The 26,286-nt window shown below is 39.4% G+C and overlaps 1 protein-coding gene across 1 annotated transcript; it reads left to right on the forward strand.

Moving 5' to 3' along the window:
* The first annotated feature begins 21,574 nt into the window (after positions 1-21,574).
* Positions 21,575-23,251, forward strand: LOC133887536 (probable O-methyltransferase 2). Its single transcript, XM_062327522.1, has 2 exons — positions 21,575-22,454; positions 22,646-23,251. Exons 1-2 carry the CDS (start codon positions 21,657-21,659, stop codon positions 22,943-22,945), a joined length of 1,098 nt encoding a protein of 365 aa, XP_062183506.1. The 5' UTR covers positions 21,575-21,656; the 3' UTR covers positions 22,946-23,251.
* The last annotated feature ends 3,035 nt before the right edge of the window (positions 23,252-26,286 follow it).

The following is a 26,286-nucleotide window of genomic DNA, read 5'->3' on the forward strand; positions in this document are numbered from 1 at the left end:
CAACTAATATTCCTTTCAGAATTAGATTTTCCGATTGTGTGACGAACTTGTTTGAGGGGTTGGCGGCGACATGTACGGCGGCAAGCACGACCAACGGTGACCATGGTAGGCGGCGGAGCTAGGCTAACAGCGATGGTGCGCTGCAGAGGATGAGAGTGGAAGGGAAGGGGGTAGTGAGGTTCCTTGGACCGTGGCGAAGCTCACCGTGTGTTCGACTCGGGCAGAGGCAACTCATAGCCTATAGTTTATCGGGGAGGTGGAAGAGCTCACGGTGGAGGTCGACCGGCATACGCGGAGCCCTGGGCGATGACGGGCTACGATCGAACTAGCGTGCGCAAAAGATTGGGTGTGGCACTGTGAAGCTAACCGAGCAATGGAATTTGATGAAGAGGGCTCAGAAGCGGTGGTGCGTCGGTGAGGGTGAGGAAGGTCACCGAGGCCAAAGAGACGGTGTTGTACTCAAGCTTAGGGGAGAAAGGGCCACTATTTTATACTGTATACATTACTATCGGCTCATAGTGTCACTGCCGATCGATGGCTTCAGCCGGCAGTAATGATGGAACTAGGCATCAGTGCTGACTTAAGTCATCGACGGGCAGTGATGACCCTTATCACTGCTGGTTCATAAGCCACGATGATAAATTCTTCTCACGCGGCTTATAAATCGGCAGTGATACCACATCACTGATGACTCATTCAATGGGTAGGCTGACATTTCTTTTCCTGACATTTCTCTCCTGCTCCGTTAATAACACCATGGCCCACCTCGTGCTCCACGTGAGGATAGCCAAGTCTTCAATTATCACTAGTACTAGTAGCTGCAGCAGGCCCAGGCTTGGTCCCTACTGTCCATGGCACTGAGGTGCGCAATTGAGCTCGGCATCCCTACAGGCTACAGCCATCCACCGCCTCAGCGGCGCCAGCCTGTTGGATTCGTGCTGTTGCTCTCCACATGTTTCATGATGACAGTACAGTTTTCCTTTTTGCTGAATGGAGCCTACAAGACAGAGTGGATTGGATTCTAGATCACAAAGAAAAAAAAAAACATAGCAGAATCTGCACATAAGGTACATATAGGATGAGTTAGGCCTATATGTTTGAATTTTAATTAGCTTTTATTTCTTAGAAGTTAGAAGCTAAAATAAATACGTGGTTGAAAAGTAGTTTTGAAGAAGCTAAAAACTTGTTGACGAGGAAATGAATTAGAAGCTGGTTGAGAGAGGCTTATCTGACTTTTGATGTGCTGAGAAGTTAAAAATTATTGTAAAATCTAACAGCTAAAATTCAAAAATATCTCTTCAGAAAAACTAAAAATAAATTTCAGCTAGATGCAAAAACAAAAACTGAAACAACCAGGCTATTAGTTTTGCTAGAGGCATGGCTCAAAATTCCGACAAGTTGAAGTAGGCTTTAACAAAAGCAATTCTGTTAGTATGCTCACCGGAGGTGGAGGTGGAAGTGCACAAAATATCAAGAAAACCTATTATTTGAAATTGAACCCAAAATAACAAAATTTTGTATTGAGCCTCGTATAGCGATTCTGAATAATGTGAACAACTGAACTTTTGCTATTTAGTTCATATCCGTCCTTTCTTTTCGTAGAACATATTTTGTTGTACTGTTTATTTTGAAATATATTTTTTCTGTATGTAGTTATTATAATTTATAAATTTTAACACTTTGATCTATAGCAGCTGTTATGAAAAAAGGGCATTGATTACATGCAGTTTAGCTTCATAAATGTTGTTGATCCTCTTAACTTTTTGACCAAAGATCGATAAAGCCCTCTCATGTTCTAAAAAAAAAACATGGATTACTTCTTTTGCTAATGTTGAATTACAACCTTTGGCATAACAAATATACTCCAGCAGAACATATATGCAAATCTCTCACCAAAGATGGTTTATCATGAAAAGACTTTTTACATTGTTATCCCTCAATTGCGAATTCATGACATTATTCAATGGCAATGGAAGCATGCAAAGAGGCTTGAAGAGTCAAGGAAACACCTTATCTTATGGTCATAAGAACAGCTAGCCATGTAGAAAGCAAAGTATATACATCAGGGCCTATGCTTCAAGTATAATATGTAGTGAGACCATGTCGTTGATAAATGGTCGGAGTCCTGTACCAAGAGAGATCTCTACCACGACAGATGAGGAATTAATTCACACACCAAGAGAATACATAAAGAACCATAATAGATAGACAACACTTATTGTGATGAGGAATAGGCGACTAAGTTCTTGTTAGACGGTTTGCTATTCTATTCGTCAATTCACTAAAGTTGTGTGCATATTTTTAGAGGGTTTCAAAGCATAGAAGTATTTAGATTGCTAGGTTGACTCGGTAGGACCTTGCAAACTTGTTCTGCATTTGGATTTCAGTTTCAGATTGATGCTGGTCATTCATTGATGGTTAGGGGTAGGGTTGGAAGAGTTCATACAATTGTTTCTTCTCACCAGGTTCTATCAATTGTTGTTGTTGATTGGCATTACATAGAGTTATCTCTTAATTATAAATCAAGTTTGTAGTTATCAATTGTGTTGTTGAGTCCATAATTTGTTTTAGTTCTGTGTGTGGCCATATCCATGTTGGGATGGCAGCGTAGTTAGTCACAATTTTGAGTTTGTCATTGTCGTCATCAACTTCATCATGGACCAAAGCTTCAACAACCGGCACAATTCCAGGATTGTTGGGTTGTGGTCTCGGCTAATTGCCACCCACAAGAACGGGGCCATGGCTGACCAAGAGAGTGGTTGTGATCGATCAACCAATAATCGACTCGATGGCTTGGTCCTAGGTTGCATGCCTATAAGAAAGGGTTCTAACGCTAAAAAAAATATGGGTTTTTGATTTAGTACGTTTAGGTTAGCTAGCCCTAACTAAATCCTACTAATCAAGGGGTGGCTCGAAGTGAGTTGAAGGCCAAGCCAATCGCTGGCTATCTGTGCTAGCGACCTCCCTGGTCATGTCACTACTAATGTCAATTTACCTTCTTCACCCTTAATCATGTCGGTTTGTTGGTTTTATGAATCAATCGGGCTCTCAGTTAGCATGAAGAAGGAGGGGATCAGACGAATTTTCGTTGCAAAACCCAACTCAAAATGAAGAGGTGACATGCAACTTACGTTTATGATGCTGACGTTGTCACCGATGCTTGCTGTCGCAGGCCCCGTTGCAAGCACGCACCACCTCAGCCCTCTCCTCCATCGTGCAAGCAGTCACCGCCACTGCTTTAGCTCCCACAGCTGTGCACGCCTCATATCACTCACTTGAGCTACAGTAGACCCACTCGATAGAGCCACACACGGCTTGGATCACCGCACGCACACGCCTGTGAGGAAGTCCCCCGCATCTCCGTCGTCGTTCCGCGTTGTCACCCACCTCTCAGCCGCGTGCGTTTTTGGGGAGGTGGAAGGGGAAAATGATTAGGGTTTTCAGGCAGACGGGGTTTTGATGAGGGAGCACTCAATAGAGCCGTTGGATCAGATCAGATGGCTCATAGCCATCCTTAGCCTCCGTAGGCCTACATGGGTGCTCTAGGCCGCATGAGCATAACGGGCTGAGCCGTGCGTGCACCTGATGGGCCTAGCATGTGTTAGCTGGGCCGTGCATTTTGGGCTGCACATTTTGTTTATGGGCTGTGGTTCAAATGGACCAATTTTAATTTCATTTTACTGAAGTTATGGGCCACCAAAACAAGTATTGGGCCAATCTTAAGCACGGTATGGACCCGTACCAAAATTATGTTTCCCTTTTATGTTCTGGGCCTAGTTTCATCATTGGGTCGAATAAAATCATTTTTTTGGCTATTCTTTTAAGTTATGTTATTTTCAGTGCAATTCACATTATGCTTTTCTTCTTAATTATGTTTTACGCATTGTAAATTAATATTTATTGCCCAATATCATGATGCTAGTTGCCCAATATTATCATGTGATTAGGACTTTTGAGCTCTAATGTTTCATGTGCATTTTCTCATTATTAATGTTGTTTTATTATGCACTGCCTAAGTTGATAATTTCCCAGAGAGATGTATTGTTTTATACATCCTTGACTAATGAATATTGCCCAAATAATGATGATCTGACTTATATAATTTTGAGTAATGTTTAGTAGCCCAAATGATGTAATTATTTTATGATAATTAAGGAGTGCTCAAATTAAGCTAATGTTGGTTAACTTTAAGTAATATTTTTTGACCGATCATGATTAAGTTTGTCTCAAGTCAAAATGGAACCAACGGGAAATTTTGATTTGGGACTATGACTAAGTTTTGGGCATCAATATCCTTAATGTTGACCTTTCATAGTTGTATTCCAACCAAAGTTGTTTATAACCATGAATTGTCAAAATTTTATTGCCCACTAATGAATTTATGTCCCTAGTCCATGCATATTTAATGGACACAATTTTGGGTATAAAATTCAGACTGACCTTTTGTATATTTCTTAGCCGGGCCACGGATAATGTTCATGTGCCTTTTGGGGATAAGCTAAGATGAGATCAATTATTATGATTGTTCTGAGATATTTAATTAGCTCCTTTGATGTTGTCTAGATTTTTTATTATGCTTTAAGTTTTCCCTAAATTATGATATTAGTTTTCCCCTCCTTATTTGTTTAGTTCAATGTTTATCTATTTCATGTTAATTAAGGTATTGTTTTAATATTCACGCTTCCACATTTAAGTAATTAATGTTTAATGTTTAGTAATTATGACCATGTAATGATGATTAGACTTGTCTCCGACCAATATGTTATGGTTTGAGACTCAATATGCTTATGATTAATTGACTCATGGCTATATATTGACCAACGTCATTACGGTCATGTATCATTTAATTCATTAAGTTATTGAGTCATCGTCTCAAGTATTTATGTGACCATGACTGTTATGATTAAGTCATCTCTGATTAAGATGGAACTAACGAGAAGTCTTAATTAAAGATTTAATGATGTTTGGAGATTATATTGTGGCACACAATTACATTCTGACCAACGTTGATTGTAATCATGTGTCATTCCGATAGTTTCTTTAATCGAAATGGAACCAATAAGAAGTTTTGGTTAGAGATTTGATGTTGATTTAAGAATTATGTTTTATGGCTCATGGTTACGTACTGACTAACGTTGTTTATGATCATTAGCTATATCCATTAGTGAATTAGTTATTCTTCATTTTTTTTTGCCAAAAGGTGATGCGAAGTTGGACTGTGGATTCTTTCCTCATGTTAAGTACATTTTTGTTTCTACCCAACGGTGTTGCGAATTGGAATTGTTAAGTTTTATCATTAGCATGTTATTAATCTGATTAGCAAAGGGTTAATTTCATGACAGATAATTATTCATAGACTTTGTAGATATTAAAGTAATGATCAGTGATATGTCCCTATTATCAATTTAGCCATATAGGTTCTTTGACTGTTCCTAGTACCTTAATAAAGGAATAAGGTAACATATTATGGTTACAAATTAATCATTCTTGAGGTTATGCATATTGATTATGCATACAAATATAATGATAATGATTATCTCTCATTAGAGAAGCCATTAATGATTAAGGCATTGATGTAAATTCCATAAAATTGTAGTTTGCTAAAGACTAGTGGGAGCAAATCAAGTAAATGTCCCTTATGATCATAAAATTTAGGATATGTGAGAACAATCCTCTGTTTAAATTATAATTATCTGGCAATAAGAAAAAGCATTATAAAATTCATTAAAAGTTCTTATCAATACACTGATCATAAGAGTGCTAAAAGGATAATGAGCTTGGACATAAAGAATTATTAGAGCCTTTTTAATTCACTTTATTACATCATTCTTTTCTATGACAATAAGGAAGAATGAGAAGTGAAATATGATTGTGCTCTGAATTAGTGCATTCATAAGGAAAGTTGGCAATATACTAAGATAAATGACTATATTTATGCTGCCAATATTACCTTAGAAATATAAATATTTTAAAGCGAAGTCTTAGAGAGGGATGGGAGGCTAATGTTTGGATCTATTGAAGTTTTCCATCAATACTAAATTATGCTTTAACCATCTATCCAAATAATGTAGTTTATGTCCCCATTACGAGACGTCACTTTCTTGTGTTTATCAACGTTAGAATCTTACGAATTATTTGAGAGCATTAAGCATGTTACCAACTCTATTGACTTCCCTTAGAGTTCATCAAAATTGTGGCATTGATGCTTATGCCACATTTGAGGGGGAGAATGAAACGTCTCATCAAGAAATAAAGTACTTCATTATGTGAGATATAAACCCCATGAACAAATTTCTTACTCATTAAGTATATGAAAGGATTGAAGATAATCGCACATACATTTAGTTGGTATCCCAGAAATAAGTTACATTTCTAGTGGGATTGTCAAACTTGCTACTATTATTTTTCCTAAGCTATATCTTTGGTTTGTAGAGTTATCGATTCTAGAGGGAGCTCTGAGACAGGGTAAACTATATTTAAGGACAATCAGGGCTATATTCCAATACGAAAAGTCCGAGAGACCCTAAACCCTTCGTCTCCAAAAGTTTTTCCTCCGAATTCTAGAGTTTATGAATAATGTGAGCCTCACATAGAGATACCTTAAGTTTTAACCTTAAGACTACATTAAGATCAGTGGGAGTAAGTTTAACCTCTTAGCTTTTCATATAGACGATGTCTTGTTGACTATCAATAATAGGGATATTAATGTTTAAGACCTGAACATTCCTTATCTTCTACTATTAAGATTCTCTTGGTAATGCCTCTCATGTTTTGACTATTAAGATTCACCAAGATAGGTCCAATATTAAAGGAGTTTACTCTGATTATTGAGGGCAATAATTTTTTTCTTACGATATCTCTATCATGAATATTATGTATACTTAATATTAATATGTGCCCTCATTAATTGATGTAACTGAGACACTTGCCAGATATTGATCCAGAACTGAACTATTAGAAAACTACTAAAGACAACGCTGTGTTATACGCATGGTGCTAATGATTACATGCTCACATATGAGAAGTCTCATAATCATAAAGTTGTGCGTCATTCAGATGTAAATTGTGCAAGGTGTGTTGATATTGAAAAATCCACATCAAGTCAAATCTCCACCCTTGCAGGAGGAGCCATATTGTGTAATGACTTTAACCAATCTTTTAAGGTATCATTAATGATACAAGCTGACTTGTGGCATGTTATAAAGCTGCTGGATAATAAGAAATCCACATTACGCTGTTGTGGTTTAAAAATAAGAAAATTTTCTTTTGACTTAAGATTCTATCCTAGAGCTTATTATGTCAAAGTGCAGTTTTGCTTCAAGTAACAACATATCAAGTGTGTTGCCAAACACATGACATTGTGAAAGATGAATCCATAATCAAATTATTGATGTTCAACCTATAATAATTAAGTACCATGTTTAATATATAAGTTTATGTATCATGTTTAGTTTAATGATTCCCTGTTAAAGGCTTGTCTCAAAGTTAATGCTGGCATAAGACATGTCTAGGACAAATTGAGATCTCAAACTTTGATTCTGGAAACAAGAAAGTTCGCTTTTCATTTTAAAAAAGTGCACATGATGACAGTGAATGCAAACTGCACATTTAGGAGCATAAGAGTATGAGCCATCTCCCAATAAGTATAAGTATACATTCTATCGAAATAGAATAATACACTATAGGTTAGGTGGTTCAGTGGTGACTTTACCAACTGCTACAACACGTTACCTTGGTGTGTTGTTCTGTTGAGTGTGGACTTAAGTTTTTTTTCTTTCGATTAGGTGGGAGAATGTTAGTTGTGATCTCTGCTAATTGCCACCCACAAGAATGGGGCCACGGTTGACTGAGAGAGTGGCTGTGATCGGTCAGCCAATAATTGACTCAACGGCTTGGTCCCAGGTTGCACGAGCCTATAAGAAAGGGTCCTGATGCTACAGAAAAATAATTGGTTTTTGAGTTAGTGCGTTCAAGTTAGCTAGCCCTAACTAAACCCTACCGATCAAGGGGTGGCTCAGAATGACTTGAAGGCCAAGCCGATCGCCTGCTATTTGTGTCGATGTCCTCCCTATCCATGGCACTGCAAGAAGGAGAAGCTCGACAATGATCCCACACCGACAATGCACGCCTACATCAAGCAGACACGAGGTCTTCACGGCCCATCAGAGCATCTTCCAATTAGGTCAGTAATGATTTCTAGGTGTTCATGTTCATTAGGATAATTAAGATCATATTGGTTTAAGCTCTAAGAGTCTAACAAGAATGACTCATTTTGAAGAAAGGGAGAATGATGAAGAATAGTTGACTAAGTTCTTGTTAGACAGTTTGTTGTTCTATTTGTCAATTTGCTGAAGTTGTGTGTGCATTTTCAAAGGGTTTCGAAGCATACAAGTTTATTGTATACTTTCCAATGGATTATAAGGCATGTGATTTGAAGGTTCCTGCCAAGAGTTACAATGATTTCATTGGATGTTGTGCATGCTATCATGGCAACGCGTGAGAATTGCTAACATGGAGAGCCTGAAGCTTACAAGGCATTATTGGAGGACATCCTTATATGGGTTTCCAAATATTTAGGAGACTTCCTTTTCATGATTTACATGTATTCAAGTTATTCCTAACATGAAGTTTGGATATTAGGAAAGTTTGAATTCAATTCGGATTGATCTCATCACAGTTAGCAGGATTGGATTTGAAAGCTCATATCTCCCATATATGGAATCTGTTTCATATCTGTGAGTACCCGTTGGAAAGTTATTTGATGGTCCACATAATGGATATAGTCCTAGCCTTTGTTTCCTTATAGTTGCACTGCAATATCAAAGACAAACCAATGACTACAAGTTTAGTCTTTGTTTATTCAAGTAGGTTTTAGATGAGAGATGGTAGTATCCGGGTTTGTAAAAATCTAGGATGTTACAGTTGGTATCAGAGCCAATCTATAGTTCTTAGGGTAGTTAATTGATAACTTAGGTAAACCATCATTAGAATTTGATATTGTTTTAACAAATTTAAATTGTTGACACACTTTTGCACAATAGTATTGGTTACATAGGCATGCATTGCATTTTCATTTCTGCTAAATATATTTGCTTCTTCTATGCTTATTTTAGATATGATAACATGTTGTTGATCACATCCTTGTTAATATTTTTTTTGGGTAGAGCTATGCAGGTGAGAAGGAGTGCTCGAATGGCTACTCGTAGAGGTCACATTGGTGATCGTAATGGAGGTCGAGGTAGTGGCCGTGCTTGAGGCCGTACCAGCCAAGTGGTGGAACCAAAACAAGTAGTGTAAGAGAATTAGGAGGGTGAAGAGCTTGTGGATCACTCAGTTACGGAAGTTGAAGCCGCTAAAGCTGCCCAGTAGCTCCTACAGTTCAAAGGATGACGTACCCAAGATGGATCTCTATGTGATTGGACATGTTTGATGGTCGGGGACTCCAACAGATGCTGCAAACTAGCTGCACAAGATACAGAAGATCATGAATCGGTGTCAAATGATGCCAGCAGAGAAGGTTGAGTTTGCATCGCATTAACTATTAGGTTAGGCAGATATCTGGGGGATGTAGTTCTTCAGGCATGGACCCTTGGTTGTGGTGACATTCTTGGGAGGTCTTGCTACATCAATTCATGGCTAAGTACTATCCAATCTCTTTCAGGGATAAGCTGAACGATGTTCTAAAGCATATCCAACATGGGAGCAAGACGGCAGATGAGTATGAGAGGGAGTTCAGCAATACTATTCGTTTCATGCATAGTTTGGGGTGTGAAGAGCGTGAGAAGGCTACGAAGTTCTTTAGAGGACTTAATGCATGCTACGGAGAGGTGATGGGAGAAACCCACCCACATCTTATCTTACAACAATTGATGAGACTAGAGGAATGGAGTTGGAGATTCAACTTACTGTAGAGTAGCAGAAACGTATTGGGAGTATCAGTGTCCCAAGTAGTGACCAGAAGACATTACCTGTATGGAGAGTCTTATTACACCTTCATCGATCATAAGAGTTTGAAATACATTTTCACCTCGAAGGATCTCAATTTGAGGTAGGGAAGATGGTTGAAATTGATCAAGGATTATGACCTCAGTATCCAATACATGCTAGGTAAAACCAACATGGTGGCTGATGCTTTGTGCCGCAAGGTTGTTCCCCCCTACCTTGAGTTGTTTGATAACAGAATATGAATTGATGGATATTTTATTTTGATATGTTGGATTGATAAAAGCATAGACACGGATCATTGTTGAGTCTACCATACTTGAGCATGTGTTGCAAGCACAACACGATCGATTATTGCAAGAGGTGAAAACACATATTGGAGAAGAGAAAGTTGGAGATTTCACTTTGGATGCTTCAGGAGCAGTGTGGTTTCATGGTCATCTTTGTGTGCCACAAAAAATAACCCAGGTCAAGGAGGATATACTTCGAGAGGCGCATCACATGATTTATGTGTTCATGTTCCATTTTCGATTCCTTCACAATTTGTGTGTTCATGAGATTTCCTAATTATAGATCTCATAATGTTCTTGTTAAATGATTCATATTCATGATGTAGTTTCTTTCATATCATTAATGTGATATGGATTATTCCAATCCATGGATGCACAATTTGGTTCTTATATTTATTTTCCTGTGAGCAATTGATGTCCCCTCTTGCTCGACTTCACTAGTAAATGCTAAAGATGCATTCAGATGTTGTCCATTTCAAACAAAAACTACTATTTCAAAAGTTTTTTCACAAGAAGAACATTTTTCCTCCCGATATGGTTTTCTAACGATTCCTTTTGTTTTATATGTTCTTCCAGTTCTATATTATACTTGCTGAGTATTTTACCAAATGATCGTTGCATAGATGGAAGGGACTAGCATCACGTTTTAGCACATTATATGAATGCTTAGTCTTCTTACGATTAAGCATAATGCATTAGAACTATAACTGCTAGTTTGGTCGGTTAAACAACTTACGATTAAGTTGGTCATTTATATCGGTCCATTAGTTGTATCGGATCCTAGGCATGGGTTGTGATGCCTTCTTTTCTTACAAATATTATGCCTGTGGAAAAATATGTGTTGTTGATTGTCTATGAAAGAGACAGTTACAGGGGAAACTCTACTAAAATTTCTAATAATTTTTGAACTTAGTAGGTTTTAGATTTCAGCCATTAGATCTTGAGTTATACTCAAGTTGTATTCAAATGGTTGTATGTGTAGGCTCTCGAGAAGGAAAGACAGAGTAAACGTCTAGGCCCGTCGGCCAAATCAATAGGAAATGCTTGTCAAGTTCTGTTATTTAAGGCTTTTGAAAAACTATGGTATCCTCCATAAACTGCCAACATACTACACACATAAACAAACCCTTAAATGCTAACTTTGTTGTTACTATAATTTCTTTTGTATATCATTAATCTAATGTCATCCATTGTGCACTTAGGATCATGGTTAGACATGTAAGTTAGAAAAATTATTAAACAAAAGATTTTTAAAAAAACTTACAACACCTAGATATCTACGATGGGCTTATACCACAACACATATTGCACCGTACTAAGAGATATCCCATTTCTATTGTTATCGGCATCAACCATTATATACTTTCTTCTATTTAGATTATAGATTTATTAGGGCAATTGTTCTACTCCTTTTTTAGAGTGATGTACTGGAAAAATTTGTATATCTGAACACTAGCTTGGTTGATTTTTTTTGTATGATCTCTTAACATTAGCTTTCAGTGCCTTGTTTTTCTTATATAGCACCGAACACAACCAAACAATTAATTTTAACTACACACCAATCACATCATCTTGCGACAAGGTTTGTTGTTCCAGACGCTAAGAATATTCTCATTCCTACAATTTATTTTGATGCTGACCTAATCACCTCACGTTCCACACTCTCCTATAGTTTAGTGACTCATTTCTATGCTACCTACTCAACCAACTTGTGGTCCATGATATCCACCATAAACTCCTAACATATTGCACACACAAACTGACCATTAAATGTTAACTTTGCAGTTATTGTAATTTCTTTTGTATATCATTAATCTAAGGCCATCCATAGTGCATTGACTGTTCATTCGTACTACTGATGACATCATTGCTGATGTCACTGTTACCGTTTGTCTATATGCAGCATATTGCTATGCACACCCGATAGTTCTATACAAAGTTATGTTTTGGGTTGAATGTTGATACGCCCATCCAGCTTGTGTACTAGAAACTTTGTGCTTTGTTCTTTTTTGGCTAATTTTGCTTCATGAACCTAGGAATTTCTTTGACATGGCCTCTTCAAAGTATGATATTTTGCTCTTAGATTAAGACATAAGGTTTTCTTTATGGCAAGTCATGATGCGAGCAGTTTTGGCGTGTACTGATTTGGATGATGCGCTTGATAGCTTCGACAAAAAGGATGGTTCGATGAAGAAAAGAGAAACGATTGTAAGGCTTTGTCCCAAATTCATTTTCATCTATCAAAAAGTATTTTGCATGAGGTTTTACAGAAGAAAACTACTGCTACTTTATGGCTAGCTCTGGATTCGATATATATGTCCATGGATCTTACTAGCAATAAACACCTAAAGATGAAGTTGTTCATGTAAAAATTACAAGAAGCTGGTTCAATGTTGAATAATCCTTCGGTCTTCAAGGAGATCTTTACTGTCCTACAGTCTTTGGAGGTAAAATATGATGATGATGACTTGAGTGTTATTCTTTTGTGCTCATTACCTAGTTCCTTTGCAAACTTCAGAGATACCATACTAAACAATCATGATACTCTAACCCTGAAAGAAGTTTACAAGGTCTTGCATGCCAAGGAAAAGATGAACACAGCTGAGTAATAATTAAGTTTAACTGCAACTCAGTTATAACATCTTACGGCAAGGTTTGTTGTGACAGACGCCCAAAATAGTTCCATTCCTGCAATTTGTTTTGATACTGACCTAATCACCCTGCGTACCACGCTTTCCTATAGTTTAGTTACTAATTTCTATACTACTTAGGAACTTTGTGTTTTAGCTCGGGATTCTGAAAAGCAGCTTGTAGACTCCGGATTGTAAAAAGCTAGAATGTAAAAAGCTAGATTATGAAAAAATTTCAGATTGTGGATTCTAAAAAACTTTGATGTACAGTTTAGTAAAATGGACTTCCACAATCTGTGAAAAGTTGAGTGAACCCAGCCTCTTATATTTCCACAATCCAACGAGTGAATTATAAAATGCTATGGCAAGAAGCTGTCTGCTTGTTTCAGCTTCAGATTGTAAAAGCTGGAAGTCACAATCTGAAGCCGAAACAAATAGGCGCTTACTCATGTGGTCCATGATATCCTCCATTGTAACACCCTACTTTACAACTAAGCCTATTGAAAATAGGCTTAGTTGTAAAGTAGGGTGTTACAGCTGGTATCAGAGCCTAGGCTTTAGGTTCTAGGGTAAGAAGTTAATAACTTGACACACTTGCACATGTAGGATGGGAAAGGGGTTGCATATCTTTTCATATTCCTTGTTCCGCTATATTCCTTTTAGTTTATTTGTTTGAAGTATGTTTGCAGTTTAGTGCTGGTTTACTTATCCGTTGTGGTGTTTGTAGCTATGCCGCCAAAGGTGCAAGGTCGTGGTCGAGGTACCGAGGCAGGTCGTAGTCGTACAGCAGCCCCAGGTCGTGGTGATGCACAGTTATCGACTGCTGAGGTTGAATCCTCTCAAACAGGAAGTATCAGTCAAGCGGAGCTAATGACCACTATGAAGGAGATACAAGAAGAGCTAAGAGCTTTGAGGCAGGCTGTTCCAAATACTCCTGCTGCTGCTAGAGTTGTGGCACAGGAGATGCCTGAAGGGGGTGCTACTAGTGGGGTGACGCTCCGTGAATGGGTCAGTATGAAATTGGACTCCTTTGATGGATCAGGGACTCCAATTCAGGCTGCAGATTGGCTTGCTTATATAGAAATGCAGCTGGATGCTTTTGATGTGTTGCCTCGAGACAAGGTCAGATATGTGATACAGTTGATGAAGGGAGAAGCCCAGATTTGGTGGAGAGGTGTACAGTCAGCCAGGACTGTTGCCCATGGAGATCTTACCTGGTCTGAGTTTGTCAGGCAATTCGAGAGGAGATTCTATCCAGCTACTTTTCTGGATAAAATGCAAATTGACTTAAACAACTATACACAAGGTCAGAAATCAGTGGCAGAGTATGAAGTGGGTTTTAATCAAATTGTGCGCTTTGTACCTCATGTAGCCCACGATGATGCAGAGAAGGCCAGACGTTTCAGACAGGGTTTGAAGCCTTTTATCCGTCATGTCCTTGGTGCTTTTCCTGTTACAGATTTTTGCTCTATGGTTGAACAAGCTTCTGGTGTTGAGTTGCAGCAAGCTTACACTGATGATATTCGCAAGACCTCGGGAGCAGATCAGCATAAAGGACCAAAAGAAAAGAAGAGTCGTTTTGGTGGTCCCATCCATAAGAAGTATAAGGGATAGCAACGTCACCAACCATACCGTGGTGGACCCTCTCAGATGCATTCTCTAGGCACCAGTACCCAATTTTGTACAGTGGTTAAACCCGGTTTTGGTTTGGTATGCTTCAAGTGTGGTGATTCACATATGCAGAGTGAATGTTCTTGGAAGGGGAGCTATTCAGTATGTGGTCGTTCAGGCCACAAGGATGTGGTGTGTCGCAGAAACCCGAACAGTCGTATCAGGTGGGAACCAGTATCTTCTTCTTCTGGGGTTTCTTCTTCATCGAAGGGATCGGCACATGTATTGGCTGCTACTCCTACGGTCATCACTGGCTCGATGGCTCCACCGATGCAGTATTATCTTCCTTCTACAGTTCCCACTGGGCCTTACAGGTCACATCAGCCTGTGATTTCTCAGGGAACTTCTACACCGACGCTGCCGACGATTGGGGCATCTTCTTCCCACATTGCAGGAACCTCTTCATCTCAGACACCTTCTGGGTTATATACTTTACCTAGTGCTGAGACCGGAGGTCACAATGACGTGGTGACAGGTATCTTACCCGTGGACTCCTTTGATGCACATGTTTTATTTGATTCTGGAGCTAGCTTTTCATTTGTCTCGGTAGACTTCGTTAAACAAGCGAGACTATCAGTACAACAAATTGGGCAATCTGTGGTAGTTAACTCCCCCAGTGGTCTTATATCCAGTTCTTATGTTTGCCCGGGGTGTGTTATAAATATTGGAGATGAGGAATTCATAGCTAACTTGGTGATGATTAATTTAGAGTCCTTCGATGTTATTCTTGGTATGGATTGGCTTGCCCAATACCAAGCCATTATCTCTTGTTCTTTGAGAATCATCACCTTGCGAGCTCCATCAGGAGTGGAGATTGTTTTCCAAGGGAAGGCCTTGCCATATGCACTTTCCATGTTGTGCAGGATTTTCCCTAACCGAAGGATGTGGAAATCTGGTGCTCTTTGGTCATTGGTTGAAGGGCAGGATGTCACTCTACGCGTGGAAGATATTCCAGTAGTGTGTCGTTATCCTGATGTGTTCCCTAGTGAGCTTCCAGGATTACCTCCTGAACGAGAAACAGTTTTTCGTATTGAGTTGATTCCAGGTACACAACCTATTTATAAGACTCCGTACCGAATGGCGCCAATGGAACAAATGGAATTGAAGAAGTAATTGGATGAACTCCTTGCTAAGGGATTTATCAGACCAAGTACATCGCCTTGGGCTGCCCCTGTTTTATTTGCAGAAAAGAAAGATGGCACTAAAAGGCTTTGTGTGGATTATCGGGCGCTTAATCAAGTGACAATAAAAAACAAATATCCTCTACCTCGTATTGATGATCTTTTTGATCAGTTGAGGGGTGCTATGATATTTTCGAAGATTGATTTGCAATCGGGTTATCATCAATTGCGAATCCGAGATGAGGATATTGAGAAGACGGCTTTCAATACAAGGTATGGGCATTTTGAATATGTAGTTATGTCTTTTGGACTAACGAATGCCCCTGCTGTTTTTATGGAAGCCATGAACCGGATGCTCCATGAATATCTGGATGTCTTTGTGGTGGTTTTCATCGATGATATATTGATTTATTCCAAGTCAAAAGAGGAACATGAGGTGCATCTCAGTTTAGTATTGGAGGCTCTTCGGAAGAATAAATTTTATGCGAAGCTAAAGAAATGTGCCTTTTGGCTCGAAGAAGTCGGATTTCTTGGTCATGTTATTAATCAGCATGGTATTACTGTGGACCCAAAGAATGTTGCTGCAGTATTAGAATGGCAAAGACCATCTAATGTGACCGAGATTCGCAGTTTTCTCGGACTCGCTGGCTATTATCGGCGCTTCGTACAAGATTTCTCCATTATAGCAAATCCTATGACCAGACTCACTCAAAAAGGTGTTCCATTTGTATGGACTGATGAATGTGAGGTCAGTTTCCAAACCTTAAAGAATAAGTTGGTGAATGCTCCTATTTTGGCTTTGCCCGAGAGTGGTAAGCGTTTCACAATTTACACTGATGCTTCTCGGATTGGACTTGGCTGTGTGCTTATGCAAGAAGGTCGGGTAATTGCATATGCTTCCAGACAATTGAAAACTCATGAACAGAATTATCCCACTCATGACTTAGAATTGGCTGCAGTGGTGTTTGCCTTGAAGAGTTGGAGGCATTACCTGTATGGTGAGTCATGTGATATCTTCACTGATCATAAGAGTCTCAAGTATATTTTCACTCAAAGAGATCTGAACTTGAGACAACGAAGATGGTTAGAATTAATCAAAGACTATGATCTGACAATTCAGTATCATCCCGGAAAGGCAAATGTGGTAGCTGACGCCCTTAGCAGAACAGGGGTACCTAAAGCAATAATGTCTTTACATTCAGAATTGGATCGGATGGGGATATCTTTTTGCTTTGCTGGCACTGTAGAGAAAGAAACTCAAATGATTATCCAATCTGCTATACCTGAACGTGTACGTGAAGCTCAGCAGCATGATCGTCTTCTTTTAGAAGTTCGAAAGAGAATTTCAGCAGGAAAATCAAAAGAGTTTAGTGTGGATGAGCATGGTGCAATACGCTTTAGAGGCCGTCTCTGTGTACCACAGAAGGCAGATGTGAAAATGGATATATTGAGAGAAGCTCATCGGACTCCTTATACTATTCATCCAGGTGAAACCAAAATGTATCGAGACCTAAAACAAAATTTTTGGTGGAAAAGGATGAAAGTGGATATTGCTAAGTACGTTGCAGCTTGTGGTGTCTGCCAACAAGTAAAGGCTGAACAGAAAAGACCTGCAGGATTAATGCAATCCCTAGAAATTCCAGAATGGAAATGGGAACATATCACTATGGACTTTGTTATTGGGTTGCCTCGTTCACCTCGAGGCAGAGATGCTATTTGGGTTGTCGTGGATAGGCTTACAAAATCTGCACATTTCATTTCAATGAAGACAACCAGTTCGGCACATGATTTGGCTCCCTTGTATATCAGGGAAATAGTGAGGTTGCATGGTGTGCCAAAATCGATCATTTTAGATCGGGACTCCAAATTTGTATCTCAGTTTTGGCAGAGTTTGCAAAGTGCCTTGGGCACAAAACTTTCTCTTAGCACAGCCTTCCACCCTCAGACGGATGGTCAGTCCGAGAGGACTATTCAGACTTTGGAAGACATGCTTCGTGCTTGTGTCTTATCTTGGAAAGGCAATTGGGAAGATCACCTAACCTTAGCAGAATTTGCTTATAATAACAGCTATCAAGCAAGTATTCAGATGGCTCCTTTTGAGGCCTTGTATGGCCGAAGGTGTGTTTCCCCTTTGTGTTGGGATTCGGTTGGAGAGAGGTCACTACTTGGTCCGGATTTGGTTCAGCAAACATTAGAAAAGGTGCACCAAATACGTCAGAACCTGTTGGCTGCTCAAAGTCGACAGAAGAGCTATGCAGATATCCGGAGACGAGACCTAGAATTTTCAGTCGGTGACTATGTGCTTCTCAGAGTATCGCCAACCAAAGGTGTTGTACGTTTTGGTATCTCTGAAAAGCTTAACCCGAGGTACATTGGTCGATTTCTAATCACAGCTCGAGTAGGCAGTTTGGCGTACCGTCTTGAATTACCCGACTCAATGAGTGGAGTACATAATGTCTTCCATGTTTCTATGCTAAGAAAATATCTGAGAGACCCTGAGCATAAAATTGATGTTGAATGAATCACGATAGAAAAAGATCTGACCGTAAAGTGCCACCCAGTACGTATTCTGGATTTCTCAGAGCGAGTTATGAGGAGGAGAACTATCAAGTTTGTGAGAGTCCTTTGGACAAATCAAACAGAACGAGAAGCAACTTGGGAACTTGAAGAGCAAATGCGCAAGGAGTATCCTGAGCTCTTTGAGACTGGTGAGTCATAAGTTTTGAAATATTTTTTTACCTCTATTTCATAGTTGCCATGGAAGTGGCAGAATTCGGGGACGAATTCTTTTAACGGGGGGGGGGGGGGGGAGAATGTAATACTGAATTTCTAAAAAAAAAAAGAGAGAGAGAGTTGACCAAATATTGACTTTGTGATCCGTGGCTCGTATGGACGATCGGAGACCGTGGTTGCGTTCATCTCGTCGAGACAAACCCGTTTTGCTATTCATATGTCCGTTCCGGACACTTTGAGACCTGTAGCGAGCCCAATCAATTTAGACCGTTCGTTGTTTAAAAATAAATAAAAAAAGGATAAGTATCGGATGGATCGGTCCTCAACCCGATCCATCCAGACACTTCGAGCCGCTCGCGTTTCTCTCTCTCTCGCGCGTCTTTCTCTCTCTCTCTCCCGCCGCCGTGCGCTGCTGCTCGCTCTCTGCCGGCCGCCGGCGCCGCAGCCTGCTTCTGTGTCGCCGCTGCACTATGCTGCGCCGCCGGCCGCGCCTTGCCGAGCACCGCGTGCCTGCGCCGCTGCTGCTGCGCGCGTGGCGCTGCCGTGCACAGTCGCCGCGCCGCTGCGCCGTTCCCGCCGCCGATGGTACCTCTTCTGGGCGTCCGTGATCAATTTTTTTCCTTCATCGCTTTTGGGTAAAAGGCAAGTAACATGGGGGTGTGATTCCGTGCTATGTTTATATTCATGTCTTACTTCTTTTGCAAATACAATTGAAGTATATAGTTTTATTTTCTAATTCATTTAAATCATGGATGACGTTGCATTCGATTATTTAAAGCAATGCTTTCCTTATTGATTTGGATTATACCTTTGTCTTCATAAATCAGTTGTGGTTTTATCATGAGCCATTCAAAAAAAGAAACTAAGAATTGACGTCAATTCACATGCATACATATGCATTTATGCACTTCATATGGTGATAAAAGCCGATCACTGCCATTGTGCGTGATTCGTACCGGTACATGGAGTTGCATGAGATGTTGGCATCGTCCAGCTCTCAAATGGAGTTGCATCATGGCATTCATACATTTTTTTTATGATATCTGGAGAATTCAGATTTCTAGGGGTTGAATGCCATATTTTTGTGGGAGAACGGGTTGAAGTTTGTCGTTACTGTCTCGACAAATATTCTGAAATGATGATCTCTTTAAAACTATGTGTTTTGCTTGTTGATGTGAGAAGAATGTTTATTCCCAAATACTTTTAAACTGAGTGAGATGTGTTTATATTTATAGCTGTTACTTGCTGAGCTCGTCTCACCCCCTGTTAAATCTTTTACAGGTATGTTTAGCTGCTGACGTACATTTTGGGGATGGATTTGGGTAGCTGCACACACTACCTCAATCATCATGTTGATAGCTCAACCGGTGTTTAGAAGATATGCTTGTGATGGCCTGTCGTTTGTTTTTTTGTTTTTGTTGTGATAGACGCTGGTAGCATCCTGACGGTTTCTATTTATATGCTGGTTATATCTGTTTTTGTCTGCCTGTGATCTTTCTTTTGGTCAGTTATACCTCTCTATAGAGGAAATGCTGCCAAAATTTTCTGTTTTCTTATAAATAGGCTTAGTTGTAAAGTAGGGTGTTACATCCATAAACTCCCAATATACTGCATGTACAAATAAACGTTTAAATGCTAACTTTGCATTTACTGTAATTTATTTTGTATATCATTAATCTAAGGTCATCCATAGTACACTAACTATTCATCCGTACAACTATTGTTGTCATTATTGTTATTAGCATTATTGTTCATTTGTGTAACTGTTGATGACATCACTGACGTCAGTGATACTGTTCATCAGTATATAGCATATTGCTACGTGCACCCAGAGTTATGTTTTCAGCTGAATTATGCTACGCGCACCAAACTCGTGTACCAGAAACTTTGTGCTTTGTTCTTTTTTGTCTGATTTTGCTTCATGCACCCAGTAATTTCTTTGGCATGGCTTTTTTGAAGTATGATATTCTGCTGGTAGATCGAGACAAAAATTTTCTTTATGACAAGTCAAGATGTGGATATTTTTAGCGCATACTGATCTCGATGATGCGCTTGATGACTTCGACAAAAAGGATCAAAGGTCTTGGTCTAATGAAGAAAAGAGAACTGATCATAAGGCTTACTCTAACCCTGAAAAATGTTTACAAGGCCTTGCATGCCAAGGAAAAGATGAACACAAACGAGTAATAATTAAGTTTAACTGCAACCCAGTCATAGCATCTTGTGACAAGGTTTGCTATGCAAGACGCCCAAATTAGTCCCATTCCTGTAATTTGTTTGGATACTAACCTAATCACCTCGTGTACCCCGCTTTCCTATAGTTTAGTTACCCATTTTTATGCTACTTACTCAAGCAACTTGTAGTCCACGTTATCCTCCATGAACTCCTAACGTACTGCACGCACAAAACATACCCTAAAATATTAACTTTATAGTAACTGTAATTTCTTTTGTATATCATTAATCTAGGGTCATCCATAGTGCACATATTATCATGGTCAGCCATGTAAGCTAGAAAATTATTTAATAAAATTATTTAAAAACATTCTTACAACACCTAGATATCTACAATGGGCTTATATAATGAAATGACTTCCTAAAAGAGGTGCTTAATTACAATGTAAATGAAGTACTATTGTTTAATATCAGCATGAATTTATACTTAATTACTTACGAATGCACACTGTATTTACCATTGGCAATTATGCATACCACAATGCATACTGCGCCGTACTAGCAGATATCCCTTTTATGTGGTTGTCGGCATCAACCACTATATACATGCTTCTATTTAGAATTTAGATTTATTAGGGCAATTGTTTGGCTCCTTTTTTTTTTCTTAAAGTGATGTACTGGAAAAATTGTATATCTGAACACTAGGTCTATTGATTGTTTTTGTAACCACTAATGGATCTCTGAACATTAGGTTTCTGTGCTTTGGTTTTCTTAACACTGAACACAACCGAGTAATTCAGTTCAACTACACCCGTCACAGCATCTCGCGATAATGTTGTGCCCGACGCCCAAAATACCCTATTCCTGCAATTTATTTTGATGTTGACTTAATCACCTCGTGTTCCACGCTTTCGAATAGTTCAACTTGTGGTCCATGAGAGGCCAGCAGTGCCTAACAGTCAAATATAGCTGCTTTGCACAGAAATAGCAGGCCGATGCACCCTATTTAAACCCTTGCGAGGCACTAACAAATCAAAAACATCACAGCACAATCGCTGAGAAAGATACAGAGAGTGAAACCGAGACAAACCACAATGGCGGCTGAGTCTCAGACCATCGTTGTTCCCACTGATGCTGAGCTGCTGCAGGCTCAAGCTGACCTTTGGCGCCACAGCCTCTACTACCTCACCTCCATGGCAATCAAGTGCGCCGTCGAGCTTCACATCCCAACTGCCATCTATAATCTTGGAGGGGCTACATCGCTTCCTGACCTGATAACCGCGCTGTCCCTCCCCCCAGCCAAGCTTCCATTCCTCCGCCGCATAATGCGGTTGCTGGTCACGTCGGGCATCTTCGCGTCTGACAGCAATGCCGAGGTAGAGACCTTCCGCCTCAATCCACTCTCCTGGCTCCTGGTGGAAGGTGTGGAAGCGGAAGACCACACCTATCAGAAATACTTCGTGCTCGCCGCGGTTTCACGGCATTATGTTGAGGCGGGGTTGTCTCTGGCTAACTGGTTCAAGAAGGATTTGGCGCCACCAGTGCCGTCGCCATTCGAGGATTTACATGGTGTGCCACTCCTTCACGAGAATACGCCGCTCCTGGACAAGGAACTTGATAGGATTGTCAATGAAGGCCTGGCAGCACACGACAATTTGGCAATTGGAACAATAATTCGGGAGTGCCATGATCTTTTCAAGGGGCTGCAATCACTGACTGACTGCTGTGGTGATGGCACGACTGTGAGTGCTATCATGAAGGCGTTCCCTCACATCAAGTGCACTGTGCTGGACATTCCAAAGGTTATTAAGACCACACCAGCTGATGCCGTTAACTATGGCGCGGGGGACATGTTCAAGTTTGTCCCACCTGCCCAAGCTGTGATGCTCAAGGTATGAATTGGGTAAAAACAATGGCTATTACTCTCACATGCTTCATTACAAATGAAAATAAGAACTCCTAAAAGCTAGAGGAACTAGGACTTTGTTTGTTCTGACATGGTCACATATAGACTCATCTTTTTTGTAAATCTTTACATACTCAATTATGCCTTGTTAAATTTATAGAACTTTATTTATTGTAGCTTGTACTGCACTTCTGGAACGATGAGGATTGCGTGAAGATCCTGGAGCAATGCAGGAAAGCAATTCCTTCCCGAGAAGAGGGAGGGAAGGTGATCATTATAGAAATAGTTCTTAGCCCTTCGATGGGGCCAATAATGTACGAAGCTCAACTCCTGGTGGACATGGTCATGATGGTGAATACTAGAGGCAGGCAGCGGGACGAAAATGACTGGCGCGAGATCTTTATGAAAGCAGGTTTCTCCGACTATAAGATCGTTAAGAAAATAGGAGCTCGTGGCATCATCGAGGTTTACCCGTAAGACTGCACGCCCAAAGGTTCGCTCACAGTTTCACCAAAAAAATAAAAAAAAGGTCTGCTCACAGCAGTGTGGATCAGTATGGATCGGACAATGTCCTGTGAGGAAATAAATAAATGGAGTGTCCTATTTCCTAAACAGAGTTTCATGGATCCGAAAGTAGTTTAGTTGTCAAGCTTTACCACTTCGAGATCCGATTAGTACCCTCTGTTTGCAAATGTATCAGATATTTTTGTGTGCTTTGCCATGTTGATTTGGTTTTATGTACGACCACAATATGTTATGTAACATATCATGTATCATATTTCATCACTGTGCATACAACTATACGTATGAATTATGATACATAAAAATATGAAAATGCCTAAATCGAACAGAAGTCTCATAGACAACAAAAAGGGGGACAAGTGGCTCTGTTGCAGTTATTTTTCAATTGGAAGGAAGGAGCACAGGGATACAAACCACTAATACTACACGTGAGAGCGCCCCTTATGGCACACCTAAAGTGTCATGTATGAACTCATTTGTAGGATGAAAATAGATCGGATATAGATATATATTACCAATCCTATATTCTATCTTATATTTTCTCATCGGATTTAGAGTCAGGTACAGCTATTGTCAAATACAACTACAGATATAGATAGTCTCAGCCACGGATACAGATCGATATGGATCGAATATGGGACGAGTCTGATGCAGGAATATCAGTCAGAAATATTTATCGGATAAAGCAACAACCTTATATATCTCATATATTATAATTATTCAACCATTCCACGTATCCAAAACTTAACTATATTAGATGTCTAACAAGCAAATCAACAATATATTCCTATGGAAGAAGTTATGCTAGAGTGAAATTGGAGAACTTATGAGTGCCCAATATGTTAGTTGAAGTTTCTACTAATTATTTGAACATATTGATAACTTCAAATGAAAAAAATCAACTAAAAACTTGTAATCATCGAGAGCTACAATTCTCATATAAAGATCATCTTTATTCAACTCCGTATGAAAAAGTTACAAGTTTCAGAAGATAGGTTCGAATCTGATAGTATTCAGATATATCCAATTTTATTATCGGATATTCGATATCCGATGGATACCTGACTCTCTATATTCGAATCTGATAAAACTATCAGAGATCTGATCCGATATCCAAAATTTCTTTCGAATATTTGATATGCGATTAGCATATAAATCGTACTAGCGAAAAATTAAATCCATTTTCACCCCTACTCACTGGCGAGCATCGAGACTTGAGTCTCACTATCCCAACAAGAGGTCATCTTTGCTCAACAACACCAAAAGATCCTCACTTGAACTAAATATGCAGAGGTTAGATTGTTACCACTTTTGTTTGATTTTTGGTAGGAATCATTTTCTTGGAAATAAGCCAAAAATATAGTGAAATATGTTTGCCCGTTAATTGCAGCTAATCAACTCAACTTTAAGTTAAGCACTGGCATATCCCAAGTCCATCCCGAGAAGTAGCATCTCCTGAAAGTGGACATACGGAGTAGCAGAGTACGAATTATCCCAATCCAGCGTACACACTTGGCTTCAGCCGTGGAATTTTTATTTTTTAAGTCCTTTTCGAAAATAATTTTTACAAATGAATTTTCAAGAAAATGTTATCTGAAAATAGACTCTTCGAACGACGTTAAGACTTTGATGCTATTGATCTATTACACGACATCACCTGATTTAACGATGAACACTTTGACACTAGGAGCGCTATAAGGCCAACTCCAACAGAGTTCCCAAATTTGCATATTCCAGTGCTACAGTACTTTGCGGTCTACTGTAGCACTAGAAATTCATCTCAGTCCTGCTACAGTGTTAATGATAGGGGATGTTGTAATAGTATTTTAAGGATGAAAATTTAAGGTAGAGATGGTCTAAGCCCTATCGCCAAACAATTTGACACAGTGACCAAGCTAGCTGCTCAATCGTGCAGCAGGACAGCAGGTTGCATGCCATGACATGCAGTAGAATCACGTGAACCTCGGGTGGATAGGGACCGTAGTGCAGCTTTTGATCAGCTCCTTCAATACGGAAAAATGTATCGAGTGTGATTGGTTGGGAGTTTATATATGTATGGATAGTATATATTGGTTGAGAGGAAATAAATTGAGAGGAGTTATATTTGTTAAAATAAAGAGTATTTTGTTAGTTATATTTGTTTTGTGATACTGAGCTGAGTTTTTATTTGGTTGATCGAATCTAAAACTATATGAACGGATATAAGAATTAAGATTATGATTGGTTACTCAAATAAAAATAATTTTGTGACATTGACACGTAGACCTACTTACATAAGTGGACGTAGAAGTCTACATCCAACAAACCAAGCTACGAGCGTACATTTACATATACTAAGCTAAACTGAAACATTATATACCAATAACTAAATATGACTTTTTCTAAAATTATAGATATCTACTGACCAAATTGCTTTTTATATATGGCAACCAATCGCATCCATAATGTAACAATGGAACAAAGCACACCAAATGCATGAGTAATAAACAATTGAATGTAAGGGAGAGATAGGTGACAGATGTAGGGTAGGTACTACTCGTGATCAAGTTTCCGGGAGTATCAATGCTTCGAATTGTGTAATGCATAGGTGGTAGGTACTAGTCACGGTCAAGCTTCTTTCTATGCACTTCAATCCAGGGAATGAAATATAGAATTAGTATAGTAAAGAGATAGATCAGAATAGAGATAGCTATGAGTTGTCATTACAAGTGGCATTGAACAATGTCTATATTGTAGAAGCTTATTTGAATCTGGCTTGGAAACCTTCAGAGCCATGCTAGGGCTGTGAAGTTTCCCATACGAGACAAAAAATAATATAGATAAAATAATAATATAGAAAGTAAAAAAAAACCCATGAAAGACATCATTAAACTGGGCTAGAAGCTCTCTGAAGAGGAAGTTTGTAGACTGTTGTTCTTATGACAAACACTGTTGATACATATTGTGTCCTCCACTACTTAGGAAACAAATCGGGAATAGCTAGATTAGGCCTACGGCTACCGGGTATTGGTAGGATTCTTCTTTGATCTTATGGGCTACATTCATAGGTGAGGTGCTTGCGTTTTGAAAGATTCTTGCATTTCTCTTCCTCCAAATATTCAGCTAAAAGGCGATCACGAGTGTGTTGAATTGGCTTCTTAGCTGTTTGTGGATCTTTCTTGCAGCTGCCCACCACCAGCCAAAAAAGGTGTGAAACTGATTCATCCCCTGTCAGTTATGGAGCTGCAACCAACTTAGGAGGTGAGACCACACCTATTTCGTGAACACACAGTCTTTGGAAAGATGTGTCGGGCTTT

This window comes from Phragmites australis, chromosome 12 (assembly GCF_958298935.1).
Source record: "Phragmites australis chromosome 12, lpPhrAust1.1, whole genome shotgun sequence".
Lineage (NCBI taxonomy): Eukaryota > Viridiplantae > Streptophyta > Magnoliopsida > Poales > Poaceae > Phragmites > Phragmites australis.

Excerpts from the sequence above, each read along its gene's own strand:
- LOC133887536 (XM_062327522.1), top strand. The coding sequence starts at position 21,657 with ATGGCGGCTGAGTCTCAGACCATCGTTGTTCCCACTGATGCTGAGCTG. Across the intron at positions 22,455-22,645 it reads CCCAAGCTGTGATGCTCAAG|CTTGTACTGCACTTCTGGAA; the intron begins GTATGAATTGGG and ends TATTTATTGTAG.